At 42.9% G+C, this 20,562-nt stretch overlaps 2 protein-coding genes across 2 annotated transcripts; both read left to right on the forward strand.

Moving 5' to 3' along the window:
- The first annotated feature begins 2,925 nt into the window (after positions 1 to 2,925).
- Positions 2,926 to 4,113, forward strand: LOC143275078 (neuronal acetylcholine receptor subunit alpha-2-like). Its single transcript, XM_076579145.1, has one exon. The coding sequence runs from the start codon at positions 2,926 to 2,928 to the stop codon at positions 4,111 to 4,113; it is 1,188 nt and encodes a 395-aa protein (XP_076435260.1).
- Positions 4,114 to 8,457: 4,344 nt separating this feature from the next.
- LOC143275079 (neuronal acetylcholine receptor subunit alpha-2-like) lies at positions 8,458 to 9,642 on the forward strand. The gene has a single exon (XM_076579146.1). It carries the CDS (start codon positions 8,458 to 8,460, stop codon positions 9,640 to 9,642), a length of 1,185 nt encoding a protein of 394 aa, XP_076435261.1.
- Positions 9,643 to 20,562: the final 10,920 nt, after the last annotated feature.

A 20,562-nucleotide genomic window follows, 5' to 3' on the forward strand; every position in this document is an offset into this window, starting at 1 on the left:
AAAGAGATAGAAAGAAAGATGTGATTTCTTATGACTTCAGATATTGTGAGAGCCAAGAAACAATAGATGACAACATGTACACTTGAATAGTGGGTCCTACTGAAAACTGGTGATTGACTGAAGAAACTAATTGTAAGAAAAAGAGAGAAACAATGAATATGGGATCCAAAATGTATGAAATCATGTTCTAAATGCTATGTACACAAGAGTGAGGCAAGCACAAGCCCAATAGGGCTATCATTTGCACACAATTTTGACTCAGATTAACAACATCAGGTACTTGAGTCATAACTGGAAAGTCAATCTATTGCATTCTTTTTTCTTTTTCTTTTCTTTCTTTTTAGCCTATACGTCTTGCCCAACAGCAAAGCAACTCATTTCTCTAGAATTTACAGTTCACTTTTTTTTTTCCAAACAAGTAGAATAACCCTTATTGAAAGATCATGTCAAAATGGGAGGAAAAACAATGGTATTTGAAACATTTATTTTCCAATAATTAATGATTCATAATTTAAAATGCCCATTTTTTTGGTTTGTTATAAACGCCCATATGTGTGAACCTCTCTCTCTCTATCTCTCATTCTCTCTCTGACACACAGTGTGTGTAGGGGTAGGTGTATGTGTTTTGTGGCGGGGGAAGAGGTGTAGAAGTGGGGGCCGGGTGGTGGTGGTGGGTGTAATGATGAGGCAAAAATTAATGAACGTAATGTTCGTCTGTTCGGATTGGCGATTCTGATTTTGGAAGCAAATTTGTTTTATTGGTCAAATGTGGGAAACTCTTAACAAACAGAACGCCAGTAAAACCACGATGTTCAGGAAACGGTTGGATTGACAAAGAGATCTGTCAGTGGCTAGCTCATTTCATCCACAATGTCAGGCCCCCAAAGGAAGTTTTGTTCATATTAGATGGGTACATCAGCCACACAGGCGACATCCAACATGAGCTGTCATCGCTTGGTACACAATAAATGTGCAGACGAAACAAATCTCTTGATCATCTTGATGTACGTCTGTGACATGTGCCAGTAGACTGCTGATTTATCCTAGTCTTAGACCCTACTAGTTTGCTAGGACGAAGAGAAAACTAGACCTTGTTTTCATATTCATTATGCTTGCAGACCTCTGTGTGATCTTGTTTTCTTTCTCGTCATGCAGCCAGAGGATACAGAGTTCGGTGTTAGTTCAATATGACATTGTTTTAGTTCTTATCGAGCTACCATTATCATCTAGACTTTAGGCTTACGCCGTTTTATTTCAGCGAGGCCTTTTATTACTTTTCATGCCACTTATTCAGTTACCACAAACATTTTAAATGGTGTCTTCTGTTGAGTGTGAAGTGTATAGTCTGTGAATTATAGTTTTGTAAGTTTGATTCTGTGGAGATGTGGCCCAATTCAGGAAGACTTCAAATATTAGGCCATTCTATAAAAAATAAAAAAAATCACTTTTATTTGAAAAAAAATTGAAGACAAATATTGGTCATATTTGGGTTATTTAAAAAGTTTCACTGTAACGTGTAAAACCGCATGACAGCATCTGTCTTACATTCTGACTATTGCACAGCAAATTATGGCCAGGAAGAAGTTGGGATCCAATGTTGGCACATCTCCCATATAGATCGAAATTTGACGCATTCAAAACAAAATATACAAAGAATATCATATGCCTATGCAGACAGAAAATAACAAATTCACGTATTATAAAAAATTCACGTATTCTTTCTTGCGTCAAGATGAGAGTTCATTCCTATACTTTTCCAACATAAAATCCTCATCATTTTCCAAAACATTTATCTGTATGTCCGATAGATGATTACCTGTAAGTCATAAGCATTCTGACAAATGACTCATCTGTTGGTTGAGTGATTCAATTCCTTAGTTTTGTTTTCATCCCCAAATTTACATTCTAAGATTCTATTTCTGGTGACATTCATAATTGTGTACAGTTCGAGCACGTTCTCATACACTTACACACATACAACTGCACACACTTTTTCCCCCCTCTAAAATCACTTTAGTGAACAGACGTTAAATTAATGACCTTCAAACACACACACACACACACACACACACACACACACACACACAACTCACTCACTCAGGCACACGCTAATGTCAGCAAATACCAAAAAAAGTTTATTGGGTAGCGGGGAATGTCAAGAAATTGAAACGTCCCCCGGATGACTAATTGAAGGAAGGGGTGGAGGTGGTGGGGGGATGATTTGGGACGTTACACCAGCACTGCGGGGAGAGCCATTAGTGTGTGTAACCCCATTTTCTAACCACCGTTTCCTCGTGTGTAGTTTCAGTGAAAGACAAAGTGAGTCCATGGTTCTGTTTGCGAGTGCATTTAGCTGGCAGCAGCGATGTTTCTGTTGCCAAATTGATCGTGTTCCCTCTGATCACTTTCACCTTTACACTCGCCTCCACCCTGGTGCCTGTGTGACCGGAAACACACCGGAAAAAGTGTTCAAACGTATGATGCAACAAGCGACCTGTACCCTTCGCTCACAACAAGATTGGGAGACTATACTGTTCGCTGTGTGTTGAGAGTTCAGAGGGACGCTGGGAAACGGTCGGTGACCGTGCTTGCGAGACAGTTCATCAACAGTCATGTATTGTCTGCGGCTGTGACTGTACATACACATCCCTTCAGTCCTCTGAAAAAACAGCATTCATTGTTCACCGATTCTCTGTTAGAAAGAGACCGTCTGGGAAGTTAGCAACGATTTGGAAGGTTCTATAAACAAAACAGTGGTGGTGAAATCTCTTCTGTTTGGGGCTCGCCATGGACTGGAATCTTCAAAAAGTGACCCACTGGCCATCCATTGCATTGTTGTGGATCCTGTTATTGTGTGGTGGAGCTGACAGCCACACAGATGTGACCAACACATCTCAGTTTTCAGGTCCACAGTTACGAAGCCAAATGGCCTACTACCACTGGAGAAATTGGCTTCTGAACCACAAGACCATCCTGCAGAAAGTTCCCCCAATGCCCATGGATCTGTCAGGCAACTTTGTCAGACTAAAAGTGGACGTCATATTCTACTCAATCTCCGTCTTAAATGTAGATGAAAGTCAACAAACTGTGACGATGTCTGGAGGTTTTCAGTTCCAATGGAATCACGGTTCCCTTGCACTGACTGAAGAACTCATTGAGGATTTCACTGGAGGAAATTCCACTCTCCTGTCTTCTTACGTGTCTGTTCCTTCTCAACTTTTATGGCTGCCTCACGTGGCGATGGTTGAAGGTGTGAGCTCTGTGGACATTCTGCGTGATGTTTCTGCAGAAGCTTCAATCTATGCAAATGGGAATATCAGTGTTTTTCGTATCAGTGTCTTCACATTCACCTGCCAGCTGAGCATGACCCATTATCCCTTTGACAGCCACCCCTGTCCCTTCACTATTGTGGACACTGAAGGTATGATGATAGAAATGCTTCCCTTCTATGTAGACTATAATGAAGCATTTGGTGTTGAAGGAGAATGGGTCATCACTAATGTCACGGCTAACACTGTTCTACATGTTAATTTACAGCAGACATTTCCTCAGTTCGTCATCTATCTACGACGTAAGACCACGTACTACTCTGTGATGATGGTGATGCCCATGGTGTTGACGTCCTATCTGAACGTGCTGGTGTTCCTCCTGCCCCTGGAGGTGGGAGACAAAGCGTCCTACCTGGTCACCCTCACCATGTCCCTGTCTGTCTTCACCTCCTTCTTCAACACAGACATGCCCAGAGGCCTGGACAGTCTGCCCTGGATCTTCAACCTTCTTCTCTTTGTTTACGCTGAGGTTTTTCTTATCCTGCTGACAACTTTGCTCATACTGCGGAGATACCAACATGAAAAGCAGCAAGACACTTGTGTCAGTTCCTCTGAAGGCAACATAAACCGCGTCAGCCCCACTCAGACGGTGTTCGATGAAAATGAAGGAGAAACCTGTGGCTCCAGGAAAGAACTGAAAAAGGAAGACGAACGCAGACCAAAGATGACAGCGAAGACGTTTATCAGAAAGATGACAGTTGCTCGACTTGAGGCAATCTCCTTTGTCATTGCTTTCACTGTCAACACTGTTGGACTAGGCGTTATACTTTCCAACCTGGTGTAATTCATGTTCAGTGTATCAACTACTGACTCTGTCAGACAAAAGCATGCATTCGCAGAGGGTAGGACTGACGTTTGAAATGAAAAGGAGGACTGAACTCCTGTGACTGTACAGGATCTTCACACATAATCTGTAATCTGTAATGATGAGGCAAAATTAATGAACTTAATGTTCGTCTGTTCGGTTTGGCGATTCTGATTTTGGAAGCAAGTTTGTTTTATTGGTCAAATGTGGGAAACTCTTAACAAACAGAACACCAGTAAAACCACGATGAAACAACATAAAGCACATGTACCAGAAATCAAAAACTCAACTGAATCAATCCAGTTGTCTCCGAGTACTTGCCTACCCGAACATGATAGACATTTGAAAGGTTTGAACAGGGAGTATGTTTATGGTCCCTCTGGTTTAAGTTCCCCCAGGTATATGTTTCCCAAAGGTGTATGTTGTCACAATTTGGCAGTTCTGTATTCCCCCCCAGGTCAATGTACCCAGGGTTATATTCCTGCTGATCTATGTTCTCCCAGGTCTGTATTCCCAAGGTCTACACTTCTACATTTCTCTCTTTGCTTCCACACACTTCTGGGTAGTTGTCAGTGGTCAGCTGGGGTCAGTAGTCGCCAGTGGTCAAAACCGGTTGAAGAGTACCAATTAGCCATTGCGTAGTAGAGTTGACATAATCCAGAAAGATGCTAACATAGCGCGAGTTGCTCACTTTCCGGTTGTGACGAGTGCTGGTCATTAAATAGTCGCACCACGTAAAGGGTCTTAACATTGCATGATCAAATGCCGCATTCAGAATGTTTTTGATCGTGGTCAGCAGTGGTAATTCACGTATTCTTTCTTGCGTCAAGATGAGAGTTCATTCCTATACTTTTCCAACATAAAATCCTCATCATTTTTCCAAAACATTTATCTGTATGTCCGACAGATGATTACCTGTAAGTCATAAGCATTCTGACAAATGACTCATCTGTTGGTTGAGTGATTCAGTTCCTTAGTTTGTTTTCACCCCCAAATTTTCATTCTAAGATTCTATTTCTGGTGACACTCATGATTGTGCACAGTTCGAGCACGTTCTCATACACTTACACACATACAACTGCACACACTTTTTTCCCGTCAAAAATCACTTTAGTGAACAGACGTTGAATTAATGACCTTCACACACACACACACACACACACACACACACACACACACTCACTCACTCACTCACTCACTCACTCACGCACACGCTAATGTCAGCAAATACACAACAACAAAAAAGTTTAGTGGGTGGGAGGGGGAATGTCAAGAAATTGAAACGTCCCCTGGATGACCGATTGAAGGAAGGGGTAGTGGTGGTGGTGGTGGTGGGGGGGGGGGGGGATGATTTAGGACGTTACACCAGCACTGAGGGGAGAAGTATCAGTATCAGTAGCTAAAGGAGGCGTCACTGCATTCGGTTAAATCCATATTCGCTACACCACATCTGCCAAGCAGATGCCTGACCACCAGCGTAACCCAACGCGCTTAGTCAGGCCTTGAGAAGAAAAAAATTTTTTTAATATATATATAAATACATAAAAAAGACTACTACTACTACTACTACTAATATTTATAAGGCGCAAAATCTTGATGAAATTCAACTCTAAGCGCACAAAAAAAGACAACAATGATGATAAATAAGCAAATAAATGTAAAACATGCAGACACATATTCACACACGCACGCACACATACACATGTATGACAGATATGCAACAAACATTCAGTTTCACAGGTATGAAAGCACAATCAAATACACATGGAATTTTTTTTCTTCTTCTTCTCAGTTCACTATATGCATGACATAGACACACAAGATGTAGTTCATTATGGAGATAATGACTGCAATGGAAAAGCTCTGATTCATGTCAACGGATGCTTTCATATTGATGAAACTCCAGTTCTAAATTTAGAGGGGGGGAGGCGGGGAAGCCAAGGGAAATTACATCAGAATCAAACCATGTCTCTCTCTCCTGGCCTCTTTCGCTTCTTGTGTCCATGTCTCTCTCTCTCTCTGTCTATCTCTCTCTCTCTCTCTGTCTGTCTGTCTCTCTCTCTGTCTGTCTGTCTGTCTTTGTGTGTCTCTCTCTCTGTCTGCCTCTCTCTTTCTATGTCTCTGTCTCTCTGTCTCCGTCTGTGTGTGTGTGTGTCTGTCTGTCTGTCTGTCTGTCTGTCTCCCCCACCCTTCTCTCTTTCTAAACATCTGTGTGCGTTTCTGTTCTTCCCTCTGTCATTCGTGAAAGTAAAGATGATTGCTCAATCAGTCGATCAATCTGTCTCCTCCACCTCCTCTTCCTCCTCCTCTTCCCCTTTCTCTCCTCCTCCTCCTCCTCTTCTTCTACTTCTTCTTCTTCAAGTCAATTAAATTCAGTTCAAAATACTTTATTATCTGCTTCAACCAAAAACAGAAAATTTTCTTTAGGCTCACTTAAAATAAAATGCCCGTCAACAAAAAAACAAACAAACCCGTACTGACACACCTTTCACTTATCACCATGTACACATCAATTATTATGTGTTTGAAAAACATGTGGGTAAGATACTATTACATTATGATTCAGAGTGTACCAACTGTGTGTGTGTTGCGTGTGTGTCAGTGCATGTGCATGCATCGCTTTGTGCGAGCGCACGCGCGCGCGCGCACGCGTCTGTGTGCCTGCGTGTTGAGCGATGTGTGCGCGCGCACGCGCGTGCGCGTATGTGTGCGTTTAAATCATTTCAAAAAGGAGAATATTCAGTAAGATAATAATAACATTTAAAAAGACAAATGCTCATCAGATAAAACCGAAAAACGAATGAGCAACTGGCGCACCCTTCCTTGATCACAGCGTACATATTAACTATCTTGTTATCTCCGTTTCAGTAGTGGTATTACCCCTCTCCACGTCCCCGCCCAAGCCCACGCCCACGCTGTTCATCTGTTATTATAAATGCATATATAAATGAATCTGCCCCTGTCGCTCTAATCTGTGTTAACTGCCTTCACCTCCACACCCCATCATCTCGCTCTCTCCGATCAACTTTGTAATTGCTTCTGTGTTCCAAGATTCTAACACTCCACCACAATCGGCCGCCGATCTGTCTTTTGTCTCTGGTGGAAGCTTCCGCTTGGAACCATCTTCGTTACGCACTGAATTGTCGGCTCCGCTGTATTGTCGCCGGCGACAATTTGCCGGGGCTCAGTTCACCGCTGATCTGTCGCTAGTCGGAACATGATTTAATATTTGAACCTTTGTGGCTGATGTGGCATGGTAAATCTTCAGGAACACTTTGTACATTTCGTGAAGAACCTTAAACGCAATCAGTATTACTGAAAACAACAACAACAACAAAACAGCATTACAAGCATATCTCTCTCTCCTTCTGCGCGCGCGCGCGTGTGTGTGCATTGCGTGCGTGCGTGTCTGCGCGCGCGCATGTGTACGTGTGTATGCGTGCATGTGTGCGCGCTTGCGCGCGCGCGTCCGTGTGTGTGTGTGTGTGTGGACTATTTCCGAATGCTGACCTGGACATGCATATAAATCAGGGTTCGTATCCGAACAATAGAAATAGAAAAACTGCCATTTCAGTTAAAAAAAAAAAAAAAAAAAAAAAAAAGAGAGTACCCATCTCGCCAGAACACTGAGGGGAGAGAGCCATTAGTGTGTGTAACCCCATTTTCTAGCCACCGTTTCCTCGTGTGTAGCTTCAGTGAAAGACAAAGGGGAGTCCATGGTTCTGTTTGCGAGTGCATTTAGCTGGCAGCAGCGATGTTTCTGTTGCCAAATTGGTCGTGTTCCCTCTGATCACTTTCACCTTTACACTCGCCTCCACCCTGGTGCCTGTGTGACCGGATACACACCGGAAAAAGTGTTCAAACGTATGACGCATCAAGCGACCTGTACCCTTCGCTCACAACTAGATTGGGAGACATCCGTTAAATACTGTTCACTGTGTGTTGAGAGTTCAGAGGGACGCTGAGAAACGGTCGGTGACCGTGCTTGCGAGACAGTTCATCAACAGTCATGTGTTGTCTGCGGCTGTGACTGTACATACATATCACTTCAGTCATCTGAAAAAACAGCATTCATTGTTCACCGATTCTCTATTACGAAAGAGACCGTCTGGGAAGTTAGCAACGATTTGAAAGGTTCTATAAACAAAACAGTGGTGGTGAAATCTCTTCTGTTTGGGGCTCGCCATGGACTGGAATCTTCAAAAAGTGACCCACTGGCCATCCATTGCATTGTTGTGGATCCTGTTATTGTGTGGTGGAGCTGACAGCCACACAGTAGTGACCAACACATCTCAGTTTTCAGGTCCACAGTTACGAAGCCAAATGGCCTACTACCACTGGAGAAATTGGCTTCTGAACCACAAGACCGTCCTGCAGAAAGTTCCCCCAATGCCCATGGATCTGTCAGGCAACTTTGTCAGACTAAAAGTGGACGTCGGATTCTACTCAATCTCCGTCCTAAATGTAGATGAAAGTCAACAAACTGTGACGATGTCCGGAGGTTTTCAGTTCCAATGGAATCATGGTTCCCTTGCACTGACTGAAGAACTCATTGAGGATTTCACTGGAGGAAATTCCACTCTCCTGTCTTCTTACGTGTCTGTTCCTTCTCAACTTTTATGGCTGCCTCACGTGGCGATGGTTGAAGGTGTGAGCTCTGTGGACATTCTGCGTGATGTTTATGCAGAAGCTTCAATCTACGCAAATGGGAATATCAGTGTTTTTCATACCAGTGTCTTCACATTCACCTGCCAGCTGAGCATGACCCATTATCCCTTTGACAGTCACCCCTGTCCCATCACAATTGTGGACACTAGCAATATGACAGAAATGCTTCCCTTCTATATAGACTATAATGAAGCATTTGGTGTTGAAGGAGAATGGGTCATCACTAATGTCACGGCTAACACTGTTCTACATGTTAATTTACAGCAGACATTTCCTCAGTTCGTCATCTATCTACGACGTAAGACCACGTACTACTCTGTGATGGTGGTGATGCCCATGGTGTTGACGTCCTATCTGAACGTGCTGGTGTTCCTCCTGCCCCTGGAGGTGGGAGACAAAGCGTCCTACCTGGTCACCCTCACCATGTCCCTGTCTGTCTTCACCTCCTTCTTCAACACAGACATGCCCAGAGGCCTGGACAGTCTGCCCTGGATCTTCCACCTTCTTCTCTTTGTTTACGCTGAAGTTTTTCTTATCCTGCTGACAACTTTGCTCATACTGCGGAGATACCAACATGAAAAGCAGGAAGACACTTGTGTCAGTTCCTCTGAAGGCAACAGCAACCGCGTCAGCCCCACTCAGACGGTGTTCGATGAAAATGAAGGAGAAACCTGTGGCTCCAGGAAAGAACTGAAAAAGGAAGACGAACGCAGACCAAAGATGACAGCGAAGACGTTTATCAGAAAGATGACAGTTGCTCGACTTGAGGCAATCTCCTTTGTCATTGCTTTCACTGTCAACACTGTTGGACTAGGCGTTATACTTTCCAACCTGGTGTAATTCATGTTCAGTGCATCAACTATTGACGTGTCAGGTAAATGCACAGTCAGAGAAAAACATTCTCAGAGGGTAGCACTGACGTTTGAAATGAAAAAGACTGAACCCCTGTGACTCTACAGGATCTTCACACATAAATTATGTGCCCTGCTCACCACCAGCTGCTTTGGTTCTTCCCATGGGTATAGAATGAATCAGGGGGCTGTCCATCAATTCTGCTTATAAAATTCCCTCAGCTATACTGCAGTAAATATTTCATGGTCTCAGTATAGGCCTATCTTATCACAGACGTTAAACAGCCTAATTGAATCACTTTTTCTTCAGGTTTTGATTGTCTAATATAATATTGTATATTCAATATGCTTTTCTCTGTCCCATCATCTACACCGTTTCAGTGGCATTATTCCCGCGCCGCTCATTTAGATTCCCCCATACACGGCTACACCCGGGTTCGTCCGTCACAGTTCTAGCGTCGGTAGTCCGCAGGGAACCATCGATGTTAGGTCGCCGGGAGGCCACACACCAGAGGAGACCCTGCACTGCTGCTGAGTCACTTCGATGGTGTTCAGTGGTGCCTGTTCTGATTTAACGTACTTACGGCACCACCTACTAAGCCCCCTACTAACGACAATAATGGCTTAGTCGCGGAGCCAGACTGAGTGAGCGTCCTTCCCAGAGTGGAGACTGCCACCACGTCCCCCAAACAACAGCCCCCCATGAATCTGCCGATACTTAAGACATTGACAGGATTCACCCCAAGCACGGAAGTGGAGGGATATCGAAACTGATGTCACCATGAGAGCAGGGCATGAAAGGCCACAGACTTTGAGACTGTTCTGTTTATGTTGATGATGATGAAGGAGGAGCATGACGATGACGATGACGATGTTGCTATGGAGGTCCATTTTGGTTTTGGGACTACGTGACAAGGCTGTACTATACGCTTCCTGTCATAATGATGTCCCGGCGTTAACCAGGCCCGAGAGATACAAACACATGCAGGGTTAGTCAGGTAATTAGAGCAACACACCCAAAGACGCATCCGTGAAGCAGATGGCACTGTGTGGTCCCAGTCTCCCAATTTAAGCCCATAGCACACTCAACTCTGGGTAGGAGCTGGCCACGAGCCGAAAAACCCACCTCCGCTGGGATTCGAACCTGCGTCCTCCCAGCCGTCAGTCCGCGACGCTAACCACTTCGCACAGCGGCTGGTATGATATTTATTCATTCTCAAGAGAATAAATAGTTGGGTCACCTAGAAAGAGAACAAAATACGTTTTTTGTTTTTTATTAACGGGGAAGGGGCGGGTGGCATATATTGTGTTCTCTCCCTTTTACTGTTTCCCCATCCACAATAGTCGTGTTTGTGTGTGTTAAAAAAAATAAAAATAAAAAATAAAAAAGACGAGTGTTGATTCTGGTGCAGCTCATACTGTCCTTTTTCAAGGCATGTAACTATCATCAGCACAGTGTATATGAAATTTTGTTTCGTCTTTCCTTTTAACCCTTTCACTGCCAAACTCGCATTTATGCAGCAGCCAGTTAGAGCACCCGTGTCACTGAATGGTGACTAGATCATGGATCTGTTATCCATGAACCTACTGCTTTTAATGTTCAGTGGTTGGATAGGACTTATTCTCTACACATCGCAGGGGGAGTCTCCAGCTGTTCTTAGACACCATATTATTTTCTGTGTTTATAGCACAAGGGAATGTTGCACTCTAAATTGACTGGTGGTGAAAGGGTTAATTTTCAAACAGAACCTCATGCAGTCTTAGATATATAGAACCATAAAAAAAAATATCCTCATCTCTTTCACTTCACTGTTGACTGGTCCATCTACTGCAAGCAGCAGAAATAACGGAGTTGTATGAACTCTGCTACGCCATGAAAAATATTATACACCTTTCTATTTATATTTCGTTTCTGTTCGCGAGTAAATGTGTCAGTGAGTGAATGAGTGAGTCTGTGCTCTCTCTCTCTCTGTGTGTGTGTGTGTGTGTGTGTGTGTGTGTGTGTGTCTGTGTAGGTTTGAGGATGTGGGTGAGTTAGGGGGCATGCATGTCTGTGGACGGTCGGACTGAAATGAGAGAGATTGTCTCACTGTATTTTTTCACTTTTCTGCTGTTGTTGGTTTTCATAACGCATGTTTGTTGTAGCGCTTACGATACTCGACGGATACGTGGTCTATGAATTTAAAGGAAATTTATATTTCCATGATCATCAGCGTCACCACCACCACCACCATCATCATCATCCTTACTGTAATCATCATCACCATTGTTATCATCATCGTTAATACCCTCCAGCTTTGAACGTTTCTTCATTTTGTGAAGCATGACAAAGCTTGTTTCACCTCACATAGATCTCTCTGTGGGAATAGTGCATACTGTTGGACATGTGATGAAAGGTGCTGAGAGTGTATAGGCTTTTCATAGCAGTCATCTCCAGGATAATTTGAGATTGTATCTGACCGGGGTTCTGGTTTTGTGTTTCTGATTGATCGATACGGATACTTATATAGCGCCTTTCACGGGGTTCAGGCACTAGCAGGTCTGCACATATGTTGACCTGTGATATCTGAAAAAATCTACACTCTTTACCCACCAGGCGCCGTGACCGAGATTCGAACCCGGGACCCTCAGATTGAAACCATTCGGCTATTGCGTTCCAGGTATGCTAATTTAGGTGTAAGGTGAACTGTTTACGATGTGCTGCTTAAAGTAGGCAATGTGTGCTGCTTATAGGTGCTGCTTATAGATGCATAGTGATCAGAAGCTTAAGTTAGTATGAGGAGAGAGGGTGAGTGAGTGCAAGTGAGTACATCATCAATCGGTTTCCCCCCCCCTCTTAGAATCGAACCTTTCGGCTTTTACACACACACACACACACATATATGTGTGTGTGTGTGTGTGTGTGTTATTGTACCAGCAGTGTCAACTGCACCACCCCCACTTTGTCCCCCACTACCCCCCCCCTTCCCTCCTTTATCCCTTTACCCCCACCCCCTACCCCCTGCGCCTCGCCCCCCTCCCTCCCCCTGTCTTATCTCCCTCCCCGCTCTGTTCAAAGTCCAGTCTTCGAGGTCCCACCGCCACCGCGCCGCCCTCACTCCTCATCCCCACTCCCTAGTCGGCTGTTTTTGTTCAGTGAGTCCACCGTCACCAGGCTCAGCTTGGGAAACATGTGCAGTTATTATATTATGTGATGCATGCCGCAATCCGTGCTGAAGTAGATGTCGGCATGTTCGAAACATGCAAATGTCGGCATGGCGGAACGTTCCAGTAAGGCAGTCTGTCTTTCAAGTTGTTCCACCTCCATCCCCCTCACCTCTCCCCACTCTTTGTGACGTCGTCACAGTGTGTTCTAGCAAGTTAATGAGCGAATGAGATGAACTGTGGATGGGGCGAATCAGGATTAGGCAGTGAATCTGTCAATCATTCACTTGGCGTCACTAGGACAAGCTAAGATTGGTTACTTTTGTTTTACCAGTTGGGGAGTGAGTGTTGTAGCTTGCAATTAGTATGCACAGTATAGTATGTTGTGGGAAGGAATAAAACCAGTCAACATAGCTAATTCTTGGCTGTCTCCCAGAAGAAAATTAATAGAACATGGCACAGGCTGATCAACTGAAAAGTGCAAGGAAATCCTTGTTGACTGACCTTTGGGCTGTGAGCAATTATGTGTGATGGTTGCATGCTTTGATAACTCACTTGTGTTTGGAAACCATGTTTTGTGTCAGTGAACAGCAAGTGTCAGTTGATCTTGTGGCTGGTGGAAAGAAAAGCGGTTAGTGTGTGAAATCTAGCCACTAACTGAGGGAAGTACCGGCCTATATCTTTTGAGTCCCCCACCCCACCCCCCTTACTATTTTGTTACAGATATCTTGTTTCTGATTTTTTGGCATAAATGTTAGTGCAGTGATATGTCAGTGTATTGTCAGTTGCTGATTGTGGAAACACTGAAAACATTGAAATCTATATGAGAAACCATGGAGATGGTATATGTGTAGCAGGTGTGTAGAGTGCTTTGGTTTTGCTACACCTACAGTGGGTTTTGATGTATTATTGATGTATCACTTTGTTGTTTTGTATATTAAGTGGTGTTGGTTAAATGTGAAATGAACTGATCTACAGGTTAACGCTGTCAGTGTGTGTTGAGGATTTGTCATGTGTGTGTACACATGGGGGTAACGGCAAGTGTTGTGGAACACATGTTTGACTTGTTGGTAGTTGTGATAACGTGTAGGAGTTGTGTCAGTGGTTAATGATTTGGTAAACAATGAGAGCACTGAGGGTCAGTGCTATGTTGTTGTACATTACTGTTTACCACAGATATGTTGGTAATAATGATTCCCATACATTATGTTAGTGGGATACTTTGTGAAGACAAAGATACTTGTTTGGTAATTGTAGCACACAGTTGTACTGTATGATGGGTAACATGAGTTGAACACAGTGTTGTATTGGTCAGACATATTTGGTACAGTATTGTATGTCACTGTTGGTGGCAGGTAAGCTTGATAAAGCTTGTTTTACCTCACACAGATCTATGTGTGAGAGGAGTGCATACTGTTGGACATGTGATGAAAAGTGCTGAGTGTGTATATTTTGAGATTGTACCTGACCGGGGTTTTGGTTTTGTTTTTGATTGATCAATATGGATACTTATATAGCGCCTTTCCTCGGTCAAAGTCCAAGCTCTAAGCACTTTACAAACACGGGGTCATTTGCACAACAGGCTGCCTACCTGGGTAGAGCTGACTGACGGCTGTCACTTGGCGATCATCATTCGTTTCCTGTGTCATTCAATCAGGTTTCAGGCACACACATATGCACACCCAGACAAACATGTCACATTTTACGTGTATCACCGTTTTGTTCATTTACCCCGCCATGTAGGCAGACATACTCCGTTTTCGGCGGTGTGCATGCTGGGTATGTTCTTGTTTCCATAACCCACTGAACGCTGACATGGATTACAGGATCTTTAACGTGCGTATTTGATCTCCTGTCTGCGTATACACACGAAGGGGGTTCAGGCTCTAGCAGGTCTGCACATATGTTGACCTGTGAGATCGGAAAAATTTCCGTCCTTTACCCACCAGGCGCCGAGATTCGAACCCGGGACCCTCAGATTGAAAAGTCGAACGCTTTAACCAGTCGGCTATTGCGTTCCAGATGTGCTGCTTTAGGTGTTGTGTGAACTGTTTACGATGTGCTGCTTAAAGTAGGCAATGTGTGCTGCTTATAGGTGCTGCTTATAGATGCATAGTGATTAGAAGCTTAAGTTAGTACTGCTGTGTGCTGTTTTGTAAGTATAAGTAAACATGTATAAAAACCACTCTATGTGGCCCTGCTACTGGTATGAGGAGAGAGGGTGAGTGCAAGTGAGTGCATCAATCAGTCGGGTTCCCCCCTCTCTTAGAATCGAACCTTTCAGTTTTTACACACACACACACCCGTATATATATATCAACCAATATTATATTGCATAACGTGAACCAATGCCCATCCGTGCAGTTAATTTGAGCACACACATAGTCTGTATTCCTGTCTTAATCTGATTAGTTATCGCTACATTGAGAGCAACAGCTTTTTTCTTTTTTTGTGTATGTGCTTTCTTTTCTCTCCTTATATATATATATATATATATCTGCAAGTGCTTTTGTTTTCCTATCAAAATCGATTTTCCTTCAGATTTTTTGCTTTTGAGAAACTTTTTTGTTGGGTTCTTTAACAGGCACTAAAGCGGCAATCGCATACAGGGTGTCAAGCACCAAGTTTCATGCTCCACTCGAGACCTCGGTTCCTCATCTCATCCGAGTGACCAGCATCCAGACCACCACTCAAGGTCTAGTGGAGGAGGGGAACACACTGGTGAGTTAGGGGTTCTAACCAGCGCGTGCAGATTCCCTACTTCCTAGGCGGACGTGTTACTAACCATTGGGCCACAACAACATGTGCGAACAGACTATGGATGAGTTCAACTTAACCTTTCTGTCTTTTTTTTTCGTTTGTTTGTTTGTTGTTTTGTTTTTTGACTCACTTGTGTAAACAAAGTGAGTCTATGTTTTAACCCGGTGTTCAGTTATCTGTGTGTGTGTGTGTGTGTGTGTGTGTGTCCGTGGTAAACTTTAACATTGCCATTTTCTCTGCAAATACTTTGTCAGTTGACACGAAATTTAGCATAAAATAGGAAAAATTCAATTCTTTCCAGTGATCTTGTTTAAAACAAAATATTTCACCTTTGGGATAGGCACACAAAAAATTTTAAAAAGAAGCCAAATTATATGCAAACTGAATTTACTGTTATATTTATATTTTTTTTTATTCTCTAAACTTGGCACTTTGATCTGATATTCTGACACAGCAACAAGAGCAGTCACTTTTATCATTTTTTGTTCAAACAGGAACTTCTTTTGCTAAGCATGGAAGTTATATTTATTTTGCATGTCTTTGGTGCAGATAGTAAAAAAGGGAAGTTAATTTGTAATTAATGCTATGGGGCTTAATTTGCTTTAAACTGATCTTTCTCATCTTAAACATTACATTTTGAAATTATACTCAATACATAAAAAGCTTGTGTGTTTTACTCTCAGTGTACAGGGCTTTCACTATGTTCATTCGCCCAAGTGGTCTTTTTCGGAAAATACTAAAATCAATACGACGAGTGGACCTTATAGATCTATTGGCTGAGCCCTGAAGGTCATGGGCAAAAATCAATTGCGTGCACATATTTATACATATTCAAAGCGCGTGCTCATATTCTTCGCGAACGCGAACAACGCCATTTTGTTTCAAGTTGTTGACCTGCTCGTTCAATCTTATATTCAATGGACAATACACAATAACATGTGATGGAAAGTTGGAGAAGGAGACCGTTAAATATTTATTCAGAGAAAGATTTGTGAACTTATCACTTACTGGATTATGCCCCAAACTGCCATAAAAATACCCATAGAATCAGTTGGAATTCACAGTTAAAAATAAACCATGAGAGTTAATACCCTTGAATAGATGAAACGCAAAAATTTCCAGTCTTGACTTTTCTCAAAATGAAGTCCTTTTCACTTCATATGACGTTTAGAAGTACTTGTACTTGGCTCAGTTTAACAAAATACTCAATTTTCATATCAACTTTAAAACTATAAAGCTAGAATGAACATAAAAGAGAAATTGAATCAACTGCCGTGTCAACCTGGTGTAACTAAACTTGTACATCTATCTAGATCCAGAGAAAACGGCTAAATGTTGCAGTGTGATTGCGGCGATAGCCACGTCTCCTTTACCGCGGACTTAAAAAGAATTTTTAATTGCCCTTAAAGATTTTTTTAATGCCCAAGATACACCAGAATAATACGATTTAAACAGCGTTCTCACTGCGAATACCGCAATCGATTTATCGCCCTTTAAAAAAAAGCATGTTTAAATGTTATATTTTTGAACGTCAGTTAAGGAGCCACGATAGTGTAATGGATAAGACAGTTTCTTCTCATCCGAACACGCGGGGTTCGAAACTGCTGTTAGGACTTCTTTCTCTCTCTCTCTCTCTCTCTTTTTCTTTTAACCCGAAGCTTTATAATAACAAATACAGAACACATTTTGACGATTAGATTTTTTTTTTTTTAAGTGTATCACAAGTGAGTCTTGAAGGCCTTGCCTCTCTTGTTTTTGTTGTTGGTTTTTGGTTTTTTTTTGGTTTTGTTTTGTTTTTTGTTGTTGTTTTTTTGTATGTGGCGCTTTTAGCGTTAGAAAAGTCATTCCAAAACGGTTTCAGTTTTGAATTTTCAGTGATGACCACAGAATAGTATTCTGTGCTTCGCACCACGTGTTGATACTGTTGAAATAGCCGCCATCGCAAATCGTGTACAGGGATAACAAAATGGCGGCCCGAGTATGTACGGAAACTAACGGAACATACCGAAGGCGCGTATGTCCGTTCTGCCTATTAATTTTAGTATTCTGTGGTGATGACGCCGTGTGCACAAACCACGCGTCCCCTTCGGTTGTTCGGGTCCTCAGAACAGCGAGAAATACTTACCGGCACCCCACAGCAAGAGAGGGTACAGATCAAAATACCGACGCTGCTTACAACTACTGAAAAAGTGCAATAAACTTAGCATCACAAACTGACAAAGACTAAATGTTGAGCTGACTGTTGATGTTGTACACATGGGGATATGGGGGTGAGGCGGGGTTCACTTGCGGTTTATGACCTTTGGGTATTTTTTCAATAGTTTTACTCATGTGATGTGACTTGGGCATTATTGTTCCTTTTAAACAAAGGCGCAATAGTAATAAACTATCATTTAAAAAAAAAAACCGAAAAAAAACGAAAAAAGAAAAATCAGTCGAATTTCTTTTTACAAATGGACAACAGACGAATGTTGTACAAAAACAAGGAGTAAGTATTGCCGGCTGTTCATTATACGACATAAAGGAATGCTGTAAACTAAAGAATAAGTACTGTTACTCACTGTAAGACAACAAGATTTCTGGTCTCGCTCTTTCTCCGAAATTTGACTTTTAAGTCCAACTGAGTGTTCGGATGAGACGATGACCCGAGGTGCCGTGTGCAACACGCTCTTGGCGCTCTGGAAGAAACAAAACATGGGAGAGCGCGTCGCTACACTACAGCGCCACCCTTTTTTTTTTTTTTTTTTTTTCCCCCTTCGTGCAGTTTTATTTGGTTTCCTATCGAAGTGGATTTTTCTATAGAATTTTGCCAGGGACAACCCTTTTGTTGCCGTGGGTTCTTTTACGTGCGCTAAGTGCATGCTGCAAACGGGACCTCGGTTTACCGTCTCATCCGAATGACTAGCGTCCAGACCACCACTCAAGGTCTAGTGGAGGGGGAGAAAATATCGGCGGCTCAGCTTTGATTCGAACAAGCGCGTTCAGATTCTCTCGCTTCCTAAGCGGACGCGTTACCTCTAGGCCATCACTCCACACATATAAGTGTTGGCCTTTGACAAAATCCTGTAGAAGAAATCCACTCCGATAGGTTCATAAATGTATATGCATGCGTAAGCGCGTTGGGGTATGCTGCTGGTCAAGCAATTGCCTAGCAGATGTGGTGTGACCCATTTAGATTTATCCGAACGCAGCGCCACCTCCTTGAGAAACTGAAACTGAACATATGAGACAACAAATGGATCATATGAAACAATGAAAAAGTATTGTTATTCATAATACAAGATAAAGGAATGATGTAAAACTTTGGAGTAAGTACCGCTACTCATCATGAGACAAAGTCACATAATTGAAACTGTTGACGGGCGCAATAGCCGAGTGGTTAAAGCGTTGGACTTTCAATCTAACTTGGGTCCCGGGTTCGAATCTCGGTCACGGCTCCTGGTGGGTAAAAGGGTGGAGATTTTTCAGATCTCCCAGGTCAGCACATGTGCAGACCTGCTTGTGCCTGAACCCCGGCTACGTGTGTGTACACAAGCAGAAGATCAAATACGCACGTTAAAGATCCTGTAATCCATGTCAGCGTTCGGTGGGTTATGGAAACAAGAACATACCCAGCATGCACACACCCGAAAACGGAGTATGGCTGCCTACACGGCGGGGTAAAAACGGTCATACACGTAAAAGCCCACTCGTGTATATACGAGTGAACGTGGGAGTTGCAGTCCACGAACGAAGAAAAAGAAGATTGAAACTGTTGCTGGTTTGAATTACGTGCCTTTGTCCTACAGATTAACAGCACTTTTTCCTTGTTTACTGTTTCTCTTCTCTTCATTTTGCTCATGTTCCTGAAGGAATGACAGCTAGGCAATACTGTTTGGTAGAGGTTCATGCTGCACGTGTGCGTCTTTACTTTTTGTTTTAGTTTTTACTGATCTATTTATTTTCTTTTTTTCTTTATTGTTTCCCTTCTTTCTGTATCAAGGGGGGGGGGGGGGGGGGGGGGGGAGACAAAAAAAGACACGCATGAACCATACTGTTTGAGAAGTTCCCACTGGCATATGTAAAACGAAATATCATGTTACGTATTTGAAATTACTGTTTCGTAACAATAATGATGATGTTGATAATAATAATAATAATAATAATGATAATGATAGTTATAATAACAATAACAACAACAATAATAATGATAATTATGATAACTGATTTATCACCTCATAAAACGATTCAGGTAAAACTGGAAACTAAATCAGGCTGATGTGAATACATTAAGGCTGCACAGAGAGAGAAAGGGGGAGGGGGGAGGGCGAGTGGTGTGTGTGTGGGGGGGGTGCATGACAGTTATTGGCAGTTTCTAATGATTGTAAGAGAAATTCCCACCCCCACGCCACCCCTACCCCCGTTTGAATTGGGATCAATCATGTCTCAGTAATTTGTTTTCCCCTGTGTGTACACACCCGCGCGCATCCACGATAAAAAAAAAAGAGAGAGAAAGAGGGGGGTGGGGGGGTGGGGGGAGGGGGGTTACACAGCGAGAGAGAAAGATAGAGAGAAGGGGGTGGTGGGGGCATGGCGGTGCAAAGAGAGCAAATATGCATCGTGAAGCAACTAAACAGATCGAAAGAAAATTGCCCACTAGAGGCGAACAATCAATGCGGTATTAACCCCTTGAGTGCCACAGCACGTATCACCTACGTGCATAGTAACGTCACTGATGAAGGGAAATAACTCTGGAAGGCTGAAAATTCACACAGTTTATCTAGAGTGGTACATCTGCAGATCATTTTCTGTTTTAGGCTTATTGTTTCGGAAAGTTATGTGACTCGAAACACCACTTTCTACTGTTTTTTCTCCAGCACTGAAGGGGTTAAAGAAGTGGGATCGCGTGTGTCTGCTTGCTCCGCCACACTTCACGTTCATTTCGCGGCAATGGACAACACTCGCCCATTGGATGATACTTTATTGCTGACAGGCTGTTGTGTAGTTTGCGATGTTAGGGAATGCA

This window comes from Babylonia areolata, chromosome 29 (genome assembly GCF_041734735.1).
Source record: "Babylonia areolata isolate BAREFJ2019XMU chromosome 29, ASM4173473v1, whole genome shotgun sequence".
In the NCBI taxonomy this organism is placed as follows: Eukaryota; Metazoa; Mollusca; class Gastropoda; order Neogastropoda; family Buccinidae; genus Babylonia; species Babylonia areolata.

Coding starts and splice junctions, on each gene's coding strand:
- LOC143275078 (XM_076579145.1), top strand. CDS start 2,926: ATGGCCTACTACCACTGGAGAAATTGGCTTCTGAACCACAAGACCATC.
- LOC143275079 (XM_076579146.1), top strand. CDS start 8,458: ATGGCCTACTACCACTGGAGAAATTGGCTTCTGAACCACAAGACCGTC.